At 43.6% G+C, this 21,755-nt stretch overlaps 7 protein-coding genes across 7 annotated transcripts; 3 read left to right on the top strand and 4 right to left on the bottom strand.

The window, feature by feature from the left end:
• Positions 1–203: 203 nt before the first annotated feature.
• Positions 204–2,926, bottom strand: EAE97_005322 (uncharacterized protein). Its single transcript, XM_038875834.1, has 2 exons — positions 2,034–2,926; positions 204–1,982 (listed from the first exon to the last, which is right to left on the bottom strand). Exons 1-2 carry the CDS (start codon positions 2,544–2,546, stop codon positions 390–392), a joined length of 2,106 nt encoding a protein of 701 aa, XP_038733171.1. The 5' UTR covers positions 2,547–2,926; the 3' UTR covers positions 204–389.
• Positions 2,927–3,381: 455 nt separating this feature from the next.
• On the top strand, positions 3,382–4,416 carry EAE97_005321 (uncharacterized protein; the record flags this gene model as incomplete). The annotated part of the gene is made up of 3 exons (XM_038875833.1): positions 3,382–3,458; positions 3,508–4,235; positions 4,292–4,416. The coding sequence occupies 3 exons, from the start codon at positions 3,382–3,384 to the stop codon at positions 4,414–4,416; spliced, it is 930 nt and encodes a 309-aa protein (XP_038733170.1).
• A 590-nt stretch (positions 4,417–5,006) lies between these two features.
• EAE97_005320 (uncharacterized protein) lies at positions 5,007–7,640 on the top strand (the record flags this gene model as incomplete). Its single annotated transcript, XM_038875832.1, has 5 exons — positions 5,007–5,397; positions 5,549–5,845; positions 5,896–6,372; positions 6,570–7,540; positions 7,605–7,640. The coding sequence occupies 5 exons, from the start codon at positions 5,007–5,009 to the stop codon at positions 7,638–7,640; spliced, it is 2,172 nt and encodes a 723-aa protein (XP_038733169.1).
• A 446-nt stretch (positions 7,641–8,086) lies between these two features.
• Positions 8,087–9,045, bottom strand: EAE97_005319 (uncharacterized protein; the record flags this gene model as incomplete). Its single annotated transcript, XM_038875831.1, has 2 exons — positions 8,087–8,709; positions 8,781–9,045. The coding sequence occupies 2 exons, from the start codon at positions 9,043–9,045 to the stop codon at positions 8,087–8,089; spliced, it is 888 nt and encodes a 295-aa protein (XP_038733168.1).
• Positions 9,046–9,744: 699 nt separating this feature from the next.
• EAE97_005318 (uncharacterized protein) lies at positions 9,745–10,784 on the top strand (the record flags this gene model as incomplete). The annotated part of the gene is made up of 5 exons (XM_038875830.1): positions 9,745–9,755; positions 9,981–10,104; positions 10,158–10,205; positions 10,265–10,492; positions 10,590–10,784. 5 exons carry the CDS (start codon positions 9,745–9,747, stop codon positions 10,782–10,784), a joined length of 606 nt encoding a protein of 201 aa, XP_038733167.1.
• Positions 10,785–11,937: 1,153 nt separating this feature from the next.
• On the bottom strand, positions 11,938–14,175 carry EAE97_005317 (uncharacterized protein; the record flags this gene model as incomplete). The annotated part of the gene is made up of 5 exons (XM_038875829.1): positions 11,938–12,656; positions 12,712–12,846; positions 12,912–13,293; positions 13,378–13,746; positions 13,969–14,175. The coding sequence occupies 5 exons, from the start codon at positions 14,173–14,175 to the stop codon at positions 11,938–11,940; spliced, it is 1,812 nt and encodes a 603-aa protein (XP_038733166.1).
• A 1,092-nt stretch (positions 14,176–15,267) lies between these two features.
• EAE97_005316 (uncharacterized protein) lies at positions 15,268–20,644 on the bottom strand. The gene is made up of 3 exons (XM_038875828.1): positions 20,103–20,644; positions 18,014–20,043; positions 15,268–17,960 (listed from the first exon to the last, which is right to left on the bottom strand). The coding sequence occupies exons 1-3, from the start codon at positions 20,343–20,345 to the stop codon at positions 15,860–15,862; spliced, it is 4,374 nt and encodes a 1,457-aa protein (XP_038733165.1). The 5' UTR covers positions 20,346–20,644; the 3' UTR covers positions 15,268–15,859.
• Positions 20,645–21,755: the final 1,111 nt, after the last annotated feature.

Below are 21,755 nucleotides of genomic sequence, written 5' to 3'. Positions count from 1 at the left end.
AGAGATCTTCTATCACGTGAATGAACTCTCTCATTCACTCATTCGCACCATAAAAGTTTTGTTGCATATCTAGTGAACATGGGGGGGAGAGGGGGTGGATACAAATGTCAACTTTTGTCACATATTTCCATAACCCCGGGTACAAATGATACTTTTTGTCATCATATACTATCGTTCTTTGAATTTACGAACTGGCTCTGAGGTATTTTAATGAAAACATGTCTTGAAATCTGCCTTGTGGATATCTAATTTATGCTAAATATATACTTCAAGCACCACCATGCTAGAACAAACCCCTCTGACCACGGTAATGTCCTTTTCAACTCCCCAAATATGAATATTGCCTCGACTCAAAAGTTTGTCAACCTTTGGTGCTACCTCCACTATCCTTAATTCTGAAAGACATTACCTCCCTTAATCCATTCCTCACTAATAACCAACGCATCGACCATTCCCCTCTTCAACCTCATAACCTTCGCATCTCTCTCCTTAATCTGCTGTTGCAAACTGAGATATTTTGCCTTCCAACTCTCTTCATTGTCATCCATTCCTCGCCCCATATTCCCCATTCCTTCTCTCATTCCCATCTCCAAGTCATTCTCCACAACTGTAGCTCTTATCGTAAAGTCCCCTTCAAGGCTACCAAATCTCATTTTCCAATGACATTCATAATCTGTTCTAGGTGGTGGGCCGGGGAATTCAAGTCTTGTGACGCGAAGACGTGTCATGAGTGGACCGCCTGCTAGTGCTGAAAGATTAATAAGGAAAGCTTCTGTGCTGCTAGATTCGGCTTGGAGATTTCGGATGACCTGTTTGCAGATTTTGGATGCTTCGTCTATGGAGCATCGCTGGATTGAATTTCCGGCCCCATCGTACCATTCGGCGGCAAGAATTTCTCCAATGAAATGAGACTCTAAAGCATCGATGTTGGTACGGTCAAAATCTTCATTTTGACGAAATGTTATATTGACAAAGTGTTCGAAACTGGGGTCTTGAGGTCCATTGGCAGGATTGTTGAAATACTCCATGAATGACGTTTGTTGAGATTGTTCAATTAAATCATTTTGCATGTTCGTATCAGTCTCGCCATTTAGGAGTACAACGGGTGGTGGCGGTGTTGCCAATCGAACGTTCCCACCTTTTCTTTGTGGGACTTGTAGTGAAAGTCGACTTGGCCGGGAATTTTGAACTTGTGGAATAGCTGTAGGTGGATTGGCCCTTGCACCAGCAGGAAAGAAATGGGAAATTTCGGAATCCGCCACTATAGGAGTAGCGGTTGGCGTATCTCTTATTGAACCAGGATTGGCAGGAAAGGTCGAAAAGGGACCGTCTGTAACAGAACGGTTGTTAGGTGGTCTACCTCGTAATTTTCCAGTGGAGGCACTACCATTACTTGGCCATGCTGATGATACCGCAGGCCCATGACGACGCCTTGACCGAGACTTATTTGGCGTTGTGGCTGATTGAGGTTCATTGCTATCCGGCCAAAGATGTGTTCTGTTTGATGGAGTGAGAGCTGACTGCGGATAAGCTGATAATGGAGTTGCACTGTCTGGTGGAGCGCCCCATCTAAAGTTGTCCACCAGAGGACCTCGAACTTCTGTTGCAGACCATGGACTTAAACGAGTATCGAAGCCTTGCTGAAAGGAAGAATTTGCTGTCGCTGGTGTAGCACTATCCGGATGTAAGGATGGCCTTGCAATCATGTAATCTTCGGATATTGTTGGCGAGTGTAACCGGGGACGCTGAGAAGATGATCTCCCCATTTCATCATTTTCCCTATCTTCGGCCTTCTTTCGTCCACGCTTAGGTCTTGTTTCCGGAAGCAAGGCGCGGAGAGCCAAATCTTCATCGGCGGTCACTCCATCTCGACCAAGCTCTGATGGTGGTTCACTAGGTGATGGCACTTGTGTCCAATACACATGAGGTTTGTTCAATAAATATTCAAAAAATGCATCAACATGCATTGCGTGCAGCCACCGCTAAATATTGTTAGCGTTACCTTGATGAGTTTCTGAGATCCACTTGCATACCTTGAGTCTAACAGCATATTGTTGTACTTTCTGAGCACTTTGACCTTTCTCTAAAGAAGGAGGTTCAACTCCCAAATCTATTGCCAATTGTGCCCACGTTTTGATCTCCTTGTTCTCTAATTTACAAATCAATTCGAACAATACAAAAGTGCTAAAACTCTTGTTATCACTTTTTGGAGGCGCGCGAAATATTCGCTTCAATTCAGCAGTATCTGTATCTGATGCCACTGCGGGATTGCAGTACATGATGAAGCTTACGTAGGCGTCGTCAAAATTCTCGTCTGTAACTTCTCTCGAAGGTAGACTTCGAGAGTCCTGGTGACTTGGAGATGAATTGCCCAGCGGCGAAGGTTGTCCCGGACGCTCAGGCATCACTCTATCCTGAACCTTTGCACATGATGCTTGATTATGGGCTTGAACATATTGTTCACCTCCTTGAGGCGCAATCGTGGCATATTTACTACGCTTTGTAGCTTCAGGGGTCATTGCAGGGACATGAAGGACTGGGAGCATTCTCCCACTTTTGAATTATCAGATAACCCCAGGCTAAATTTCTGATACAAGCAATGAAAATATATAGTTTTAAGAAAATATATGAGAAACTTTGACTATGATATGATAAATTGATAGATATAATGAAATTCACTCCTAATATTTGAAACATACACCCCAAAAGAAAGAGCTGTTAATGAAAGACACGTTTCCCCTTTCTCCTTACAATTATACCGGTACTCCAATTGATAGTTGAAAAGAGAGACAAATGATTCTAACGATAGAAACAAACGACGTTGGGTATATATGCTATAAAACTAATGACAAAGGTTTAGATATATTTTCGCGATAAATTAGACAAAAAAGGGGGTATATATTTAGCGTTGACAAGAATGATGAATAATTGGTGATAATTACTTTGAACCAAATAATTGTTAATGAGGAGAGATAAATTGATGTTAAGTTTGAAGTGAAGTTTAATCTGATTGAGGTGTGCTTTCTCAAGCCGAATGATGACTAATCACATGTAAGAATAGATTCTCAGCACGTGAATACTACCTAAGCACGTGTCAGTACAAATTAAATTGGGGTGGGGAATCTCTGGGACAATGCAAGGGGGCTCCGCATTGCCTCGGTAAGTCGGAAATGGGTCTTTGATATGTAAATTGACAATGCACATCTGATGCAGAGAGAGGACGAAACTACCTAGGTATTGAGGAGAATAATAATAATTCATCTTCATTCTTCACGTCTTTCACATCATAGTTCCAATCTTGAATCCTCCATAATAAACTCACACTCCCTATTTTCAATATCCGAACGTCATCAACATCACATATACCAATACGAAACAATCATGGCAGCTCAACAATCAGATAATGTTGCTCATGCTCTATCCGGTGCTGGTGGGGGCATTCTTTCCATGGCCCTTACGTATTAGACCCCTATCCTTCTCCGCATTTCAAAAGTTAACAATTTGAAGCTATCCTCTTATTACGCTTTCCACGCGCGCACAAGTCGAATCTAAACGCGCTGATTCGGGATTTCTTGATGCTGTAAAGCGTATCATCGAGCGTGAAGGTATTACAGGCCTTTATGCTGGACTCGACTCAGCACTATTTGGAATCAGTGTGACAAATTTTGTATATTACTACTGGTATGAATGGACTCGTTCGGGTTTCGAGAAGGCGGCACTCGAGGCCGGCCGAGCTTCAAAAAAACTTACAACAATCGAATCGATGATCGCGGGAGCAATCGCAGGCTCAGCAACAGTCTTGCTCACAAATCCTATTTGGGTAGTCAATACACGAATGACTACACGAAAGAGAAACAAGGAGACGGGTGAGGGCTTTCTACCTGGCGCAAAGGCACCTACAACAGTCGGCACATTGCTTGCACTCATTAAAGAAGAAGGCCCACAAGCGCTTTTCTCTGGAGTCGTGCCTGCGTTGGTGCTTGTTATCAACCCTATATTACAATATACGATTTTTGAGCAGTTAAAGAATGCAATCGAGAAGAAGAAGAGAATCACCCCAACAATGGCATTCCTTCTAGGCGCATTAGGAAAGCTGTTCGCTACTTCAATCACATACCCTTATATCACAGTAAAGAGTCGCATGCACGTTGCCGGGAGAGATGGGGGAAAGGAAAGTATGATTCAAGGAATGAGACGTATTTTGAAGGAAGAGGGCTACGCTGGATTCTATAAAGGTAAGCGATTCCTTAATTTGAAATTATTACGAGGCTTGTCGTTGACTTTACTTTAGGAATTGCACCCAAAGTCTCACAAAGTGTCATGACTGCTGCATTTTTGTTTGCCTTCAAGGACGTTTTGTATGAACAAACCATTAGGCTAAGAAGAAACCTTCCTGCTAAAGTGGCCGTGAAGTAAACATAATCTTTGGTTATCGAGGTAGACCTATGGTGCTCTTGGAGCATGGATCTGATTGTAAGTTATGGCTTTACTGGATTGTACATATATACGGTATTTGCGGTATTTGGAATGTTTAAGGAAGGGCGTTAGAAGATACCTACGTAAGAGATGGTGTCGGAATGGACTGCTCCTATTGTGATTAATAGGAAGGGATCGCACACATGCTATTTGAAATATCAGATATTATTAAAACAATCATAACAGGGCATAAACAGTCATCAATGAAGAACGGTAGCAATTTTACCTAATTTTTCTTACTAAAGATGTAGTTGAATAACCACCAAGTTTACGAAATATATCTATCTATTATCTCTCGTCTCATCTCACCCTCAATGTCTGAATTCAAACTGGACATTGAATAATTTATCAGGCTTGATCCACTAATCATGTGATCGCGCGAAAGGCAAACGCGAAGCGCCGCTGGTCTTGAGTACTTTATTTATTTACAGCGATAGTATTTGATTTGCGATTGTTACAGAGTTTTTGTTCCTCTCAAACTTTGGCGAAAAGGAAATAGCAATCAATACTATTCGAGACACACACGTATCATGGAAGATCCTACTGAAATCGATGAATATGGCTTCAGTTCTGGCGACGAGGCAGATATGCTAGACTTGACAAACGCGGTCGATGCTAGCACCAACCATGGCCACAAGCGTAAAGCTTCTCCCGAGCAGAATCCGTCGAATGCCAAGAAACAGGCAATCGAGAGCTCCCACAAGGTATTTGAGTCGGCGACGTCTGCACTGAGTCGCAACTTTGGTTTCAAATCTTTTCGATTGAAGCAGGAGCAAGCGATATCAAGAATTCTTGGTGGCGATAGTGCCGTTGTTGTCTTTCCTACTGGAGGTGGCAAGAGTCTCTGCTTTCAAGTCCCGGCGCTTGCTTTTGAAGAAGAAGACAAGCTTCTCGGCACTCGTGATGAAGGCGAACATGGCAGTGAGTAAAAGTTAAACGTGCTATGCGGTAATGTTTATACAATATCTTACGAACAAAAGTATCAGACTTCCTTAATCGAAGCTTCAGTTTATGGATCATTTTTTGCTTTCATTCATACTTTGAGAAGAATACTGATTCTAGTGATATTCAGTTACCCTGGTAGTATCGCCACTCATAGCTTTGATGAAAGATCAAGTGGATGCTCTTATTCGTCGCGGTATTTCTGCCGCAACTTTCGACTCAAGCAAGACTAGAGAAGATTTTATTCAAACATGCAACCAACTGAGAAATGGAAAGTTAAAGTTGCTGTACGTTGCACCTGAGAGGTTGAACAATGAGGGATTCGTGGAGCAAATGAAGTATGTCCGAGGAGGTATCAGATTACTCGCAGTAGACGAAGCACATTGTATCAGCGAGTGGGGCCACAGTTTCCGTCCAGACTACCTGAGTTGTACCTTTAACTCTACTGAAAACGCATCATTTACTAACTATCTGTAGAAATTGCTCGTTTTGCTGATGAGATCAAAGCAGAGAGAGTCATTTGTCTAACTGCTACAGCTACACCCCGTGTTGCGCAAGACATCTGTGATGCATTCAAAATCAAAGATTCTGGACTCTTTCGAACCTCCACTTATCGGCCTAATCTGCATTTATTGGCTGAGTCAGGAGATAGGAAGGTTACTATGCTGCCCAAGCTTAAGGACTTTTTACGAAAGCACAAAGGCTCAACTATCATCTACGTTACTTTACAAAAGCAAACGGAAAATCTTGCAAATATATTGGTAGAGGCGGGCTTCAAAGCCAAGGCATTCCACGCAGGAATGACGACTGAAGCCAAGACAAAGCTGCAGGACGATTTTATGAGAAGCAATGACATGATTATGGTCGCAACTATTGCCTTTGGGATGGGGATTGACAAGGGCTCTATTCGTAATGTTATACATTTCAGTGTCCCTCAAAGTCTGGAATCTTACAGTCAGTAACTTCTATCATGAACTCCTAGCCGTTACTACCCCAGCCGCTGCATTGAATCTCTTCTATGTTCAGCTTTACCCTCAAAGCTGCCATGAGCCACGCCTCATTTTTTTTACCGCTCAGTTTCGAAGTAGAGACATCTCTGCACTGCTAGATGATTGCAAATGCCAAAGCTCTTCATGCTGATATTTGCACAGGTCAGGAAATTGGAAGAAGTGGTCGAGATGGGAAAATTTCTAAATGTTTCTTCTTCGTATGTGGCGAGGATCTTCATTTCCGTGAATTATTTGCCCGAGGTGACCTACCATCTCTTACGTCCATTCGTGGATTACTAAACGACATATTTGATTCAACTGCCAAAAAGCTTCCCATAGGAGGTGAGATTCACAGTTCGCATTATAATCAAACGAAAGAATTCGATATCCGCGCCACAGTTCTAGGTGGTATATATGCACAATTAGAGCTGGGCCATGGTCTTATTCGTGCTACTACACCGTTATACCAGAAATATTCGTATGTTGCAAATGAGCGCATGTATCATTCCAAAATCAAGGCAGATCGAAGTCCAGCAGCAGCGGCGATCGCAGCCTGTGGCGAAGAGAAAGCTAAGTTCCATCACATCGACGTAGATGCCGCAGCTCGTCGTTACAATCTCGGAAGAAATGAGGTCATTGGCAAGCTTAACGAATGGAACGCCGAAGGAGTTCTAGAATTGAAAGCGAGTCAGGTCTTGAACGTCTACAAAGTCACTAAACCTCTTCCCAAAACCGCAAAGGAGATTGAGACAATCGCGAAGACAATCTACAGCAGCATGGAAATACGTGAAAAGCAAGCTTTGGCGCGTTCAGAGAAAATCTTACAGCTTATTACCGGTAAAGCTTGTTTTTCCAAAAGACTGGCCCAGCATTTTGGAGACGAGCTGCCTGACGGAAAGGAAGAATGCGGTCATTGTCAATGGTGCTTCACACATAAGCCCGTCGAGATTCAACTTCCCCCGCCTGTTCCTTTTAATACTACAGCTTTCAACAACGTTCTTAATATGATTGAAGAGCGCGATGATCCGAGGTTCCTCACTAGAGTAGCTTTTGGTATCTCTACCCCGAGAGTGACGGCATTGAAGTTAGGAAAGAGTCCCATCTTTGGTTCGATGGATGATCATGAATTCTCGGTAAGTGGAATATGGATTCGAATAGACTTGTGATTACAAAGTGGCTGACGAACATTCGCTGTAGGTCCTTCTTGAAGCATTTAAGAAGGAATGCAAATAGGGGCGAGCTTGTGCGGCACAACTTTGCAGTATATTTGGGCATATTTAGCGAAGGTATCATGGTCCTGCATAGGATATTTCATTTCTAGCTTAGTCGGCACAGGCCTTTGAGAAATTAGGATGAAATGAATGGTACTATTGAGAAGAAAGTGACTTGAATCGTGCATCGCATAGATGCTGGCTCATGACATAAAGCATAAAGCTCATTCTTAATACAACCCGCATTATCTCTGACATATCTAGACATTGAGCAAACTTAACGAATAGCAGCTAAAGGATCGGGAGTTCCACCATTTGTTTCATTACTTCATAGAGAGGTGTTTTTGTCCAGTATTTGTACAAGGACCCAAGCATGTCTTTTTATCCGAACACCAATACGCTAAATCAATTCATGTCCCATGTCAACCTTTTTCACCCCATATATAATACAATTGAGCCTTCATTTTCTCATCGTCTCCCCAGGTTTCGCTCATGCACCCAAAAGGCCGGACAAGGAGCCCCCTCGTCACCTCTTCCGTTCTTCATCCCGCCCAGAAGCCAATCCGTCAACCCAACGACTTTAGCCCCTACACCTCTTTCCCAGTTTCCCCCCTCTTGAACGTGCTCAATAGTATGCGACCAGATCCTTCCCTCCTCATCGAATTCAAAGAGGAAAAGTCCAGTAAATTCCTTACTATCATCCTCACCACTTCCACCCCCCAACCACTCTGTAATCTTATCCACATTCTCTCGCGCCCCAATCCCTTTATAAAAACCTCCTGTTCCTTTGTTCTTTGTCTTGCCAATAGTCTTCCATCGTACGATTAACTGTTCGCGAGTTGATCCTCTAGATGATGATTGGCTCATTCGCTCAGAAAGTATTTCAAGCTTTACATTTCCGACGAGGGGAACGCGACCCCAGGCAATAGGAGATGTCCATAGAGCGGCGGAATATGCGACGCGGCCGGAGACAGTGGGGAGATGAGGGTGCGTAGACGGGAAGAGGTGGAGGGTTATTTGCGGGGAGAGTATTTCTTGGGGAAGTGGAGACTGGAGGAGAGTAGGAAGACGTTCTTGGAGAATGCGGAGAGCTGGGAATTGTTAGTATATTGTTTGAGAGTGGGTGAATGAATTGAGGGGGAGCGGGGGAGGGGCTGGTTGCTTTTGCCAAGTTTGACTGTTCTCTCATTGTTGGGAGGCTTGTTTGAATTTTTGAAATTTGGGGGTGAATCCTCATTCCGAGGATTTGAGCCGGTGAACCAAATATCCGGTAAGGCCCTAGGTCCTGCGTTGACAGTTGCTAGACATCGAGCACTTTTCTGACATGTATATGTAGTGGCAAGCTTCGTTTGGCATGTTGAAGAAGTAGAGGAGAGCTTCGTGGCCCGTCTTCTAGTGAGGCGTAGGATACTGTAAGATTTCGACATCAGCTTGGATGGATGGCATTCATATGCAAAGACATCAATACATTCAATAAATTCGAGAATAGAATGTAAGAGTTGCAACCATTATCATAATAATTGGTTTCTACAACTTTTTTTGATATCCATATTCATTCCATCATCCAGTGATATTCAAGCTTTATTAATCGGCCTTACAAGCTGCTGATTGCCGATCAGATAGGTACAAAGCGGTGCGGTCAGGGGGTCAGTTGATCAGGAGTTTGATTGAATCACAAGAAACATCAGAAACAATAAGAATCACATTATATTGGTTTGAATCATGCAAACAATGTAAAGGAAAAAGAAGAATAAATAGTTCCAAGTATCCAATACAATACATGTAAGAGTGAGATTATTGTATCTTATTCTACAATCGTATGTTTGTGCATATAAGATTTAATAAAGATATAAATTAATATACGAGTAGAGACATTCACCTGCAAACGCCTCCTCCATCTTATACCAAGTATCACCACCAAGCCAAGTAATCCCGGCCAAATCTGATTCACGTGATACTCGTCTAACGCCCGTGGACCGCCTCTGCACCTTAAACACAGTTGAGGTTCCCAAGAGTTGCGATATCTTATTCTACAACTACAACCATAAGACATCGAAAAGGATAAGCAAGAGGTATCATATAATTCTCACACAAAACAACATACCTTTGAACAACCAACCGCAAATATGAATCCCGAGTAGTAAGTTGAAACCCCTCAGATCAAACGTCATCCTTTCATCAACTTCAAAGAAACCCCCATCTACATTATATCTCCCGAGACCCAGTACTGATGATTCTATTTGCAGAGTACATTATACATACCCCTCATCACGAAGATGCCATTACCATCGCACAGAGTGCACTCGAGTGGTCCACGTCAACATGTATATCCTGAACGGACTCCGACTGACGAACTCAATAGATACGATTACCTCTTCAAGCTCCTCCTTATCGGTGACTCCGGTGTAGGAAAGTCCTGTCTGTTGTTGCGATTCGCAGATGACACTTATACCGAGAGCTATATCTCGACTATTGGTGTTGATTTCGTGGGTGTTGCAGTTCCCGGTCTACAAAGTATTGTTTGCTGATGGCGAGGTAGAAAATCCGCACGATCGAGTTGGACGGCAAGACCGTCAAATTACAAATTGTAAGGAATCCTGAAAGAGAACAATGTGGAGGTATTGTACTGATAGTTTTGCTTCTTAGTGGGATACCGCTGGACAAGAGCGTTTCCGTACCATCACATCCTCGTATTACCGAGGTGCTCACGGTATCTGCGTTGTCTACGATGTGACCGACATGGATTCGTTCAACAACGTCAAGCAATGGCTACAAGAGATCGACAGATACGCAACAGAGGGCGTCAACAAGTTGCTCGTAGGCAACAAGAGTGATATGTCGGACAAGAAGGTTGTCGACTACACCGTTGCAAAGGTACGTATCATCACATGCTCTCAATCATCTGGAATCTTTGATCAGGGACCATGAGATTTCTTTACAAAAAAATTACGACTAACATGCATCGTTTTAGGAATTTGCTGACAGCCTCGGCATCCCATTCCTCGAGACTTCCGCCAAGAATGCCAGCAACGTCGAGCAAGCTTTCTTGACCATGGCACGCCAAATTAAGGAGCGAATTGGCACAACTACCGCAAACAACAAGCCAGCGGTACAAGTCGGACAGGGACAAGGGGTACAATCGGGGTCTGCTGGTGGATGTTGTTAGATGGTGTCATATGTCGATCGGTCGCACTTAATCTAGGTTATTGAAGAACCTAGAACGTCACGAACTTCTGCTTCCCTTTTCTTATTATCCGCATTAGACTGATGGTCCCTTGGATCGGCCTCTGTATTTCGTCTGTCTTTCGCTGCCTCCGCTAGCAAAGCATCGCAGCAAAATCACATAGCAAATCTTTGCACCAATGACGCTAAGGAAGGAAGAGGGGAAATAGATAACTTTAATGGCTGATGGACGGAGGGAACATAACCCAGTTGTGAAACATTTGGCGTGAAATGGGAGGAATTTCGGGGAATGGATCTTGTCATTGTTTTTATTTCCTTTTTATTGATGCACGGTTTTCCTTATTTGGGTCTGAACCTTATTTTTCGACGCTACTTATTGATGGTATCGAGATTCTTTTTACATTTTGTTATGACAGGCAAGGCAATATTCGAGACTTTTTCCGCGAGACATGGGCTTTGTATTGTATTGCATGATATGTGGGGTTTATCTTGATCTTGATCTGATATGATATGGCATGATGTGAAATGTGAAGCGATCTCAATCTCAGTGCTTAGGTTAATTATTTGTTGATGACCGTGAGAGCAAGTCAGTTTGTTTCAAGTTTAGAGGGGGAGAGAGTTGTGTGGGTGGATGGATGCGCAATGTCGGAGCGCTATGCTGTGTCCGGGGTTGAATTTAAGGGGGTATACGCACTTACACAGGTACTATTTGTAGAAGGGAGGCAAATAGCCAAAGATTATGATTGGTGGTTGATTGTGTCAGATAAGTAATAAGTGTCTGGGAGATTGGCTTGCGGTGTGATATTTGGGGATTTTTGTTATTTGTATATTTATCTACAAATCTATGTACCTAGTTAGGTACGTATAAGAGCTCCAAGATGGAGGTTCTGGATTTTCTTCATAGGGGTGTGGGGTTACAGAGAGTGACACTCATATGTAAGCGTGATTGTGTTTTTGACTCTGGCTAGAGATAATAGGTAAAGGTATAAATAGTGTTTCGTCATTTAGATAAAGTAACTCCTAGCGCAACATCTCTTTGATCATATTAACGTACAAGCCAATTACTTACTGGCGTCCCCAAACCCGACCCAACTCCTCAACCCCCCACACATTCTGTGGAACTCAAACCCTAAATTTCAAACCTCGATCCCCAACTCCTTCCCAATAATAACAGCTGCCTTCTCGCCAACTGCTAAAGCAGTATTATTGGTATTTGCACCCACATTCTCCGGAACCATACTTAAGTCACAAATCTTCAATCCCTGCGTCCCGTACACATTTAGATATTTGTCTACCACACCCCCTTTTTCTTTCGGCTTCATTGCACATGTTCCTAACGAGTGCCATGTTGTATTCAGATTATCTCTGATCCAATCTTCGATAAGTGCATCATCTTCGGCACTATATTCGATATCCTTTATTTCTCCCTCAAGTGCCCCATTAGATAATGCTGCAGCAGATTTCTTTCCAAATTTTGGATGTCCCAATTCTAATTCCCCACGGTAATAGGGAAGTCGTCTACATATTTCTCGTTGCATTTTATATGCCCAAAGCTGTTTCTTCAAATCACTTGGATGACTTAAAAAGCCTGCGTCAAATTCATAGCCATTCTGTACGTCGGTAGAAGACGTGATGTGTATGGAACCACGTGAATAGGGGTAGGCAGTGTATGTGCCCATGGTTATGTATTGGCCTGGATCGACAAGCGTTGGATCTGCTAGAAAGGCATTCACGACGCCGCAGAGCATGAGAGGTTTTGTGGGATAGGGAGCGAAATCTCGGTCCCAGTCTGAGACGAAGTCGGTACCGAGAGCTTCGACTTCGGAGGTAGTGGGACGGAGTTTGCTGCATACGTCTAAGGGCCTATGTCAGTTCTTGAAGGCAAGACTTGAGGTTGTAACGGGACTTACCAACTGCATTCCAGCCCAATTGAGGATCTTTGGCTCCAAGTGATTTGACGAAGTCTTTCCTTCCGCTCAAGATATTATCGATGGTTTCAGAATCATCCAGTGATGTTTTGTAGGGGTACAAAAGTAAATGATGATCTATTCACGAGACATAATCAGCCACTACCCCTGAAGAAAGCACGGGATAAATAAGCTCTGCTCACCTTGATACGACTCGCCCACCCCATCTAATTCATTAACAACCTCTACTCCGCATCTCTCAAGCACCTCTCTCCTGCCTACCCCACTTCTCTCCAAGACCTGCGGTGTCCCCAAAGCTCCTGCACTCACAACCACCAATTTCTCTGCTCTGATTGTGTGTGGAATCGCTTTACTAAGTGCAACAAAGGGTTGATGGTCCTCATTGGGTATATACTCTATACCTGTTGCGCGAGGAGGCGTAGAGGAATCGAAAAGCACACGTACGACTTTCGATTCGGGGAGGATCTTAAGATTTGGGTATGAAGATGATTGGAGGAGTGGATGAATATAAGTGTGTGCTGCGTCTTGGCGTTTGCCGTCTGGAGAGACGTAGCGTTGCCATCTCTAAAGGAAGGAGATGATGTTAAAATTTTGAACCAAAAAGATTACATGATTGAAAATATGAGATAAAAAGCAAAGGAAACTTACACTAAACCCTCCACACTCCTCTCCATCCTGCAAATCTACAATCTCTCTATATCCCATTCCCTTTATCGTTTCCATAAAGGTATCCATACTCTTTCCCTTATACCCACCATCACTCACATTGACAGGTCCATCGTTTCCATGTTTCTCTTTGTCAAATCCCTTTCCAGTAGGATGAAATGTTTCCAATTTCTTACACATTTCGAGCATGTCTTTTCCGGTCCATCCTTCTGTATCCCAAGAATCGAAATCGATAGATTGGGCTCGCGTGTACATCATGAAATTTATAGATGAGCCGCCACCGAGGAGACCGCCGGCTGGAACAATTGGGGAGCGATTGTTGAGGTGCTGGGAAGGTTGACCTTTGTAAAACTGGTGTATGTCAGTATATATAGATTGCCATCATGCTCCTCCTTTCATCTTCGGCTCCCTGATAGGATGTCCAAAAGTCTTGACCACAGTTTAACAACCAAAAGCTTTGCAATATCCAGTTCCTTCTTTACAATCTCAAAATAAGAATGTTCAAATGAATTGCAGACCAAACTATCGGCAATACTGGGTCCTCAAAGATAGAAAAGAAACGAGATAACGTACCAAAGCAGTCTTACTTTCCGGAGCCAAATGAGATAAATAAACAGCCGGAGTAGTAACACTTGGATCTTGGAAATTGTTCTTGCCGCCTTCGACAAGTAAGATTCGCAGATCTGGATTTGCCTTGGCCAGACGACCAGCGCAGACACAGGCAGCTGTGCCGCCGCCGGCGAAGATGATATCGACGGTTTGGGGAGCTATAGGTGCCATTGTTCTTGAAGAGGGGAAATGATAAGTAAGAGGGGTTATATATGGTGATTAGAGAATTGTAAAGTGCTAAAGCAGGTTATTACAATTTTCTGGCGGCGTGAAGGATAATCTTGAAATGTTTCCCAGAAGCATGTAAAAACCTCAGACTTCCAAATGGAAACAATATTAGTAGAGAAGATTGTTTGGCTCGTTCCTTTCTTGTAGGACAAGTTGTGTTCAACGTTGAACAAGTAGGGAAGCACAAGTACCTTATGTACTTTCCCGTTATAACTCATATCTCATAACTCATATCCCACATGTCACTCGTCGCCCCTCACTCCTCACTCCTACCCGCGCCCCGTCAGCCACTGCCCATTTTTGCACGTCGCTCTTTCCCCAGGTTATACAAATCAGGCCTTTCGAATTTCCACTTCCCCGCACTTTGCTTTGGTTACCCAGGTAATCCATAACCAGCGCTACCTTTAAAGTTTCCAATTGACTTATCTCCTAGCGCATAGCCACACTCTCCCTCTATCGCCGTCCCCATCATTAGATTTCCTCGTTCCGTACTCTCCCTTCTGTCCGATGCTAGCACATGTGTATCATGATAGTGTATCTTGTACTCATCCTCCCTACGTTTCAGAACGTTTGTGTACTAACGTGTCCCCAGATAGAAATGTACCGAAGTCCCGTGCCATCGCAAGCGCCAGGTCTATGCGTGATCGACGGACTAGACTCCGCCCCAGACGCTGAGAAAACGAAAAGATGCCGTCCCTATAAATCATGTTCTTAACTTCTTGTAGTATGATTGAACGATTTGTTAATGGATGCTAACTTTACTAGCGAGGGTCCCCTAGAATCCTCGTATAGATACGACGAGTACATCGGTTCGTAGAGAATAACGTAAAATATTAATCAAAGCAAAATATATTTCTGTCTATATATATCCACGTGTGTGTGTGAATATTTGACAAATATTAATATAATGAGCCATCAACATTCATTCAAGCTTATCACTTACTGAGATATCTCCAAGTCAGGTCAAATTTTAGCAAGCTACATATCTAGACATTTCGCAAAAGTATCAACTATTAAATCTATAACACACATATCATTATCATTCGTTCCTATAAACTGCGTAAACTATTGTACAATTGCATTCTCCGTGCTCTCAATTGTTTTCCATCTCCTTTTTTAAATTGACTCAATGTTGCCTGCTTGTTTCATTATGTTATGCTTTTCTCTGTTTTGTTCCGATTGATTTGGCTTGTACATCAGGAACCAACATGAATGTGAATAAAAATGCATCCTGGCCATCCAGTAGTTCTCACTAATATTATGATAGTTTTTGAATGTTGATCTGCAATTTCCTGGGAAAAGAGAAGGAAACCTGTCCATATGCAGACACTGTGCATCAAACGAGAACTTGCTTGAATTCATGAACTAAGTTGAAAGAATTAAAAGAACTATAACATGAACAAACCCGGACGAGAACCCAAACACCTCATCACCCCTTTGTCCCAGACATCCTTAAACGCCAAAAAATTCACCCTCATCTCAGGATTTGGTATTATGTACGCCCCCAAGAATCATCATTAAACACATCAATGCACACTAGAATTTCTCCCGCATTACACCCCCTTGAGCTGATTTGGTTGTAATGTCATCATATTGAAGGGGCTCCTCGGAATACAATTCAATCCTACTACTTAGCCGTGCCTGTTGTGACCTTTCTCAAATTCTTCAGCATGTCTTCAATCAAAGACTCTGAATCAATTGGCACGTCTGGTAAGTCATGGGTTTGCGGAGGAGGAGCAAAAGTTTGTGGCTGTACCCTCGAAGAATTAAGGTTCTGGAAATATTGCTGACGAGGATAGATGGGTTTCGCCTCCTGCTGAGGAGATTGAGGTGGAACCTGAGACTGATTCGAAGCATTGATCGGTTGCTGACTGAGTTCTGTCCGGGTGAGAGAAGGAGAATATGAGGGAGGAGTAATGAGAGTAGCTTTTGCAACCGGTTGAGGCTGCGATGATGAATTATGGCCAATCTTCTGTGCAACTTGAGGCGTAGGTTGAGATTGGGGAGGTTGAAGTTGTTGGGACTTCTTAGGTTCCTCAGTTTGTTGAGCTTGCTTGAACTCAGTTGTTTTTGGCGCTTGAGACGCGAATCCAGGTTGCGTGGGAGAGCCTTGGCCACCAGACGGAAGGTAGGGTGAATTTTGATACTGAGTAGAATCGTGACTTTTGTGGTTATGTTGCTGATGACCTTGCTGCTGAGGATTTTGTTGTTGACCTTGTGGCTGCGGCACGTGGTGATTGTGAAACATCGAACTGTACTCCTTCCGAATAGCTGGGTGCAAGGGTGAGTCTTTCCTTTCCCATTGATTCGTGTCGTACGGCTTAGGCGTGACCTGTTGAGTTGGCGTTTGCTGATGTCTGGGTATGGAAGGTGAAGAATAGCTTGGTCTTGCAGATGAAGTTGCGGGAGAATATATTTGGGACCCATTAGATGAATAGGAACCGCGGGAGGATTGGGGGGTATAAGAAGTAGGGTAGGATGCTTTCCTGCCGACACCCCCGGTATAGGAAGAAATTGATGTTGGGGGTGATGCTGTAGATGATCCCGATTTTGCAAATAGGGTCTTCTTGAGATGCTCTGTCCAATTGCCTTGGTAACCATTCATGAATCCTCCACCTTCTCTGTAGGGGCTCTTGTATTCCATAGGTGAGCGGTTATGCTCGATCTGCAAGTAGAGATACTTCGCAAAAACATTTCCCATTTTAGGAGCAGCTGCTCTACTACTAAAGGGGTTGTTTCCTTTCGCCAACGACTGAGTTGGTCGATAATTTGTATTAGGTGGAGCCAGTGGACTGGCAGCTGGCTGGGATTGACGTGGTGTAGCTGCTTGATGAGGCTGGCGTGGTGGAGCGTATTTGACTTGTGGTGCATAGCTATTATTTGGTGTATAAGCAGCTCTCGGAGGAACAACCGCAGATTGATTCGTAGAAGCGATTGCGGGAGGCGTCGTGGAAGTGGGAGCAGGAGACGCCGGGTTATTTTGAAACCTGGGATCAGTACCAAAGTTGAGACCAATTGCAGGTACTTGGACAGGCCTAGATGCCGCTGACTGTCGCAAGAAAGCTTGTTGAGATTGGTATGATTGCGCATCAATCAAACCGCTGTGATAACCATCTTCAGATTTACGAGGCTTATACACATATGGTTTCTCTGACCTCGCAACGAAAGGCGCGGAAGTTCCAGAGGATGGTGCCGCTTGATTCGCAAGTTTGGTAGCAGCCATCTTCTGCATTGCCTGTGCCCCCGGGCCCACATTGGAAGTGTTGGCGATGGGCATCTTTGTCGCGGTTGCAGAAATTTTGTTCGTTGTAGGATATGAGGCTGCGTAAGATGTACGTGGCGCAGCTGTAGCCGGTTTGGGAATTGTATCAAGAAAATGTCCTTTAGGATTGTGTCTCTGGATCTTTACATCTTCCGTAAATTGTGCCCTAGCCTCTGTGGAGTTCTTTCCAAGATAGTACCAAACTTGGTTCTCCTTGCTCAAATCTAGTTTGACCTGTGCCGCATTGCGAACGATACTCTCTGTATTAAACTCTGCCCATGTGAAGCCCTTAACAAAAGGATCTTCAGCTCTTGGAATGTCATCAACTTGACGTTTTGTGGTGTTGAGTGACGCTGCCTCAATACGAGATTTTGGCATGGGGATTGCTTTCTCGGATGGCTTGGCGAGAGTGAAGAACGACGCGTCGGGAATGAGAATCCATTTATATTCGACTTCAACTCGGTCACTAAGAGGTGAGTTAGCACGATTGTCATACAACCATAAAATGTTTTTACGAACCCGCGAGGCAGAATATCAACAAGTACTGTCTCTTCATCTTTCCGATTCTCGATGATGGTACCTGCAAATATGTCGCCCTTGTAAAACTGCATTTGACAGACTTCGCCAACCTTCAACTCCTTGGCACCATTCCGAATACGATCGTCCTCCTCGAGAGAATCGCTGTCCAGCCTCTTATCGCGTTTGATGCGATGGAAGCGACAACTAAATTCGATGCCCCACTCTTTGTACTCGGTACCATCCTCTCCAAACACTGGAATTTCACCTTGTTCAACAAAGACGCCCGCTGCTGCTGCGCAGGTCGCATGGTATGCTCTTGTACACTTCTTCTTAGAGCATTGAAAGCATGCACCTTTCTTCGAGCGGCAATAGTTGCACTTGAGGTCAAATCGAGCTTTGGAAATCTCCTTGATGCCTGTAACCACTTCTTTCTTATCTGCTTCTTCCACGATCGTTTCTGGAATGTACTGAGCACACATACGATGTGCCTGTTTACCGTCCTCGGTTGGGAGTAGAGGCTCGGAGGGAATGTCGTTGGGACACAAGACACAAGGTTCGTTGACCGGTGCTTTGATGCGCATTCGAATTCTCTTCACATTTTGCTGCTCGTCCGACTCACTCTTGACACGCTTTCTCTTACGTTGAGTCTTGGTTTTGACCTTCGCGTCGCCACTGCTGTCAGGGGGAGTAAGGAGATCTGTCGTTTCATTTTCGTCCTCTTCCTCTTCTTCTTCGTCCTCGTCAAAGTCGGTTTCATATTCAGTCTCTTCGCCATTCATCTTGCGTTCTAAATCCCGAACATTGATCCAAACACTGTCTTGAGCTTGATCACAGTCGCACTTCTTAGCCACCTTTCCATATTCAAGCCAAGATGGCAAACCAAAGTTAACAGCCTCAGCGCAATTATACCCGAGATTGTATCCAGAATGATATCCGTACGGGAAAGTAATCACAAACTCTCCTGGTCGGTGGACAATTTTGTTAACCTTAATGTTATAATTTGACAACAAGTGCTGAGGTGATATCAAAAAAGTTTTATGACGAAGAAATTCGCTACAAGCTTTAGCATCAGCTGGCCAGATATTTTTCATCGCAGCTTCGAATCGTCGTGCATCCCCCTGAGAGATACTATACCATTGCTTCGGTGCGCCAAAGTGAAGATAGTTGATACTATAGAGGTCGACATCCTCCAAATGCCAGGCAAAAGTGGCTTTCCACATGCCTAGGTAAAGATATGCAGTGTTGACACCAGGAATCTGCCCGCCCAAATGGTCAAGTATATTGGGTAACTTTCCAAGGTTCCATTCAGTCGTTCTATCATCGAACAATGATCCCATCATATCCGCTCCATAAAGTGGTGGAGCATATGTGAGGGTACGCCAATAGTGTCGTTCTAATTCTTCACACCTCTCTGCCGAGTAATCCTCACCCTCTAGCTCGTATTTGAAGTTCTCAAACGCGGCTTCGTCTACTACGCCTGCTTCACCACGGCGATTGTTTTTACGTCGAGAAGAAACGGATATGGCTTTAGGCTGTCTTCCCCCCCTTGGTTTGACAGGCGTATCATCCTCGTTTACTTCTTGCTTGACGGACGATGAATCACCTTCGGTTTTCGGAGATATTGGGGTAGGTAAACGATCTGGAGTTCCACCTTCTGAATCGACAGTAGCATTTGTCTTGAGTCTGGACGGACGGCCTGGTTTTCTTTTTCCTCCGGGTGTTGGAGCCTTTGCTCTTGTTGTAGCTTTAACTTTTTCAACATTGGCTCTCCTTTCACCTCTCTTGGCAGGAGGCTGATGTTCGCTTTGATCGCACAACTGTCGCCATTGTGGAAGATTGTAAGAACGTTGATGGAGAATGTTGGCTTGTCGGTATGTTCCGCTCTGACCCATGATATCCTGTTTAATCGGATCCTTCACTCGAATCGTTTTTATAGCATCGTCGAGCGGTGGAAGGGCAGCTTTCCATTCGGGTGGTGGAATAACCTTGACAATACCAGATTTCATACCATATTTATTGACTTTATCCATCTAGATATCGTCGCATTAGCATACGCTCCAAGGGGATTTGGACGAGATCGTTCACTCACGAAGAGATTAAAGTCCTTGAACTGAGCCATGGTCGGCATGAAAACAGGGACTCTGCCATCATCTTCCCAATGTTCTGGTTCAATTGGCTCGTCTGCTGTGAACTCGAGATCTGATAATTCTGAGTCGCTTGATGGATCGGTTCTGATGGTGTTGTTGCTTTCTGGTGGCGAAGCAAGACCCTGCGGGATCGCAGATTGCTCGCCCTCACTGGGAACAACTACCTGGTCGGTAGCAGTCGACATCGTGTAGGCTCACATGCGATCGACCATGCGTCGTTATTATGCGTGATGTGGTTGCGTTATCAAATCGTGAATTTGGGATAGTAGGTGAAGGTCGTCGAATTGTGGAGGGGGGATTGAAGAATGATGCGCACTCTGGAAAAGAATGGATTGATTCTTGGCAGATGTCGAAAGAAACAATTGACAACTTTATCCTCTTAAGAATAGATGCAACTTTAATGTCCTCGCTGATATGGGTTGGAATGATTTATCGAATTCGCTGTTGATTGTCGGATTATCGTGTATGTATTTCATACGGCTACTGAATGAAACAGGACAGGACGATTTATTGAGGTGCGATTTCCCTCGAATGATTCTCCTACTTGCCGATATGAACTAACCTTTATCCACTTTAGCGCACCTTCTTTCGGTTCCCATCTCTAGAACAGTGGATCTGCATTTTTGATAAAAGAAAAAATGGTTCACCAAGATTACTTTTATCTTTTACCTTAGTCTTCCCCATCACTTCAATCATTCTCGTCGATGATTTCTACGTTGATCAATACGTGTTTTATCGTTTGACAATTTTATTGTTATAATTACCTATGTGGGTGATTTGTGTGATTATAATCCTCTTTATTATTTTTTATCTTATCGTATAATATAGCGACACAGAATTCTTTCTATATACACCTCATACATCAACAAATAAACCAAGATATCAATTACTCCATCGGAGGAGATAGGAAGGGGTGCCAACAATTAGGTGCGATCCAAGTATATGGTGACATTGAAATTCTTCCCATTGTATGAGATAAGGAGATAACATACACACACACACATACCTAGTATATACATGTCCACACTTCGGTAGGTCCAAGTATTGCAGCTGTTAAAGATTATTGCTTATTATTGTTCTGCAATTTATCCCCCCTTTTCCCCTTTGGCTCTTGCATTCTATCGATCCTTCGTGATTTGTCCAATACTTGGTTTCTTCTTCTTACTACAATTACAACTATCATGGATTGATGGCTTTATCTCGATTTATCCCGGTCAGGATCGTCTCATGCAGTGCACAGTTCACCATCCTGTAAGATGAGCATCATCATCTCAACTTATCCATTATCCATACAGATTTGGATTTCATCATCACAGTACATAGATAGGGCTGAGAAGTTTATCTTTACCTACTAGTCTCATTGCTTTATACCGTACAGTTTCGGAGCTTGACTTGTGCATCTGTGTGCAGTTACAGTCCGTCCATATCAATCAAGTCAAGTGCGATAAAGAATGATACCACATACATCTCTCAGATCCTAAAGTCATGATTGAATTATCGACTTGAATTCTACGATATATGTCGTATAATTATGCAAAGTCGATGATATGACGTGGGTTTCGGCATGAGATGATTGAGATACTCGATAAGTATCT

This window comes from Botrytis byssoidea (genome assembly GCF_014898295.1).
Source record: "Botrytis byssoidea strain MUCL 94 chromosome Unknown BBYS_009, whole genome shotgun sequence".
NCBI lineage: Eukaryota > Fungi > Ascomycota > Leotiomycetes > Helotiales > Sclerotiniaceae > Botrytis > Botrytis byssoidea.
This window is presented reverse-complemented; position numbering and strand designations above follow the sequence as displayed.

What these genes read in the sequence shown, in the direction of transcription:
- EAE97_005322 (XM_038875834.1), bottom strand. Translation starts at nt 2,546, where the DNA reads ATGCTCCCAGTCCTTCATGTCCCTGCAATGACCCCTGAAGCTACAAAG. An exon ending in AATATGCTGTTAGACTCAAG is followed by an intron (nt 1,983 to 2,033) that starts GTATGCAAGTGG and finishes AACAATATTTAG; the next exon opens with CGGTGGCTGCACGCAATGCA.
- EAE97_005316 (XM_038875828.1), bottom strand. Translation starts at nt 20,345, where the DNA reads ATGTCGACTGCTACCGACCAGGTAGTTGTTCCCAGTGAGGGCGAGCAA. An exon ending in TCAAGGACTTTAATCTCTTC is followed by an intron (nt 20,044 to 20,102) that starts GTGAGTGAACGA and finishes GACGATATCTAG; the next exon opens with ATGGATAAAGTCAATAAATA. An exon ending in GTTGATATTCTGCCTCGCGG is followed by an intron (nt 17,961 to 18,013) that starts GTTCGTAAAAAC and finishes CTCACCTCTTAG; the next exon opens with TGACCGAGTTGAAGTCGAAT.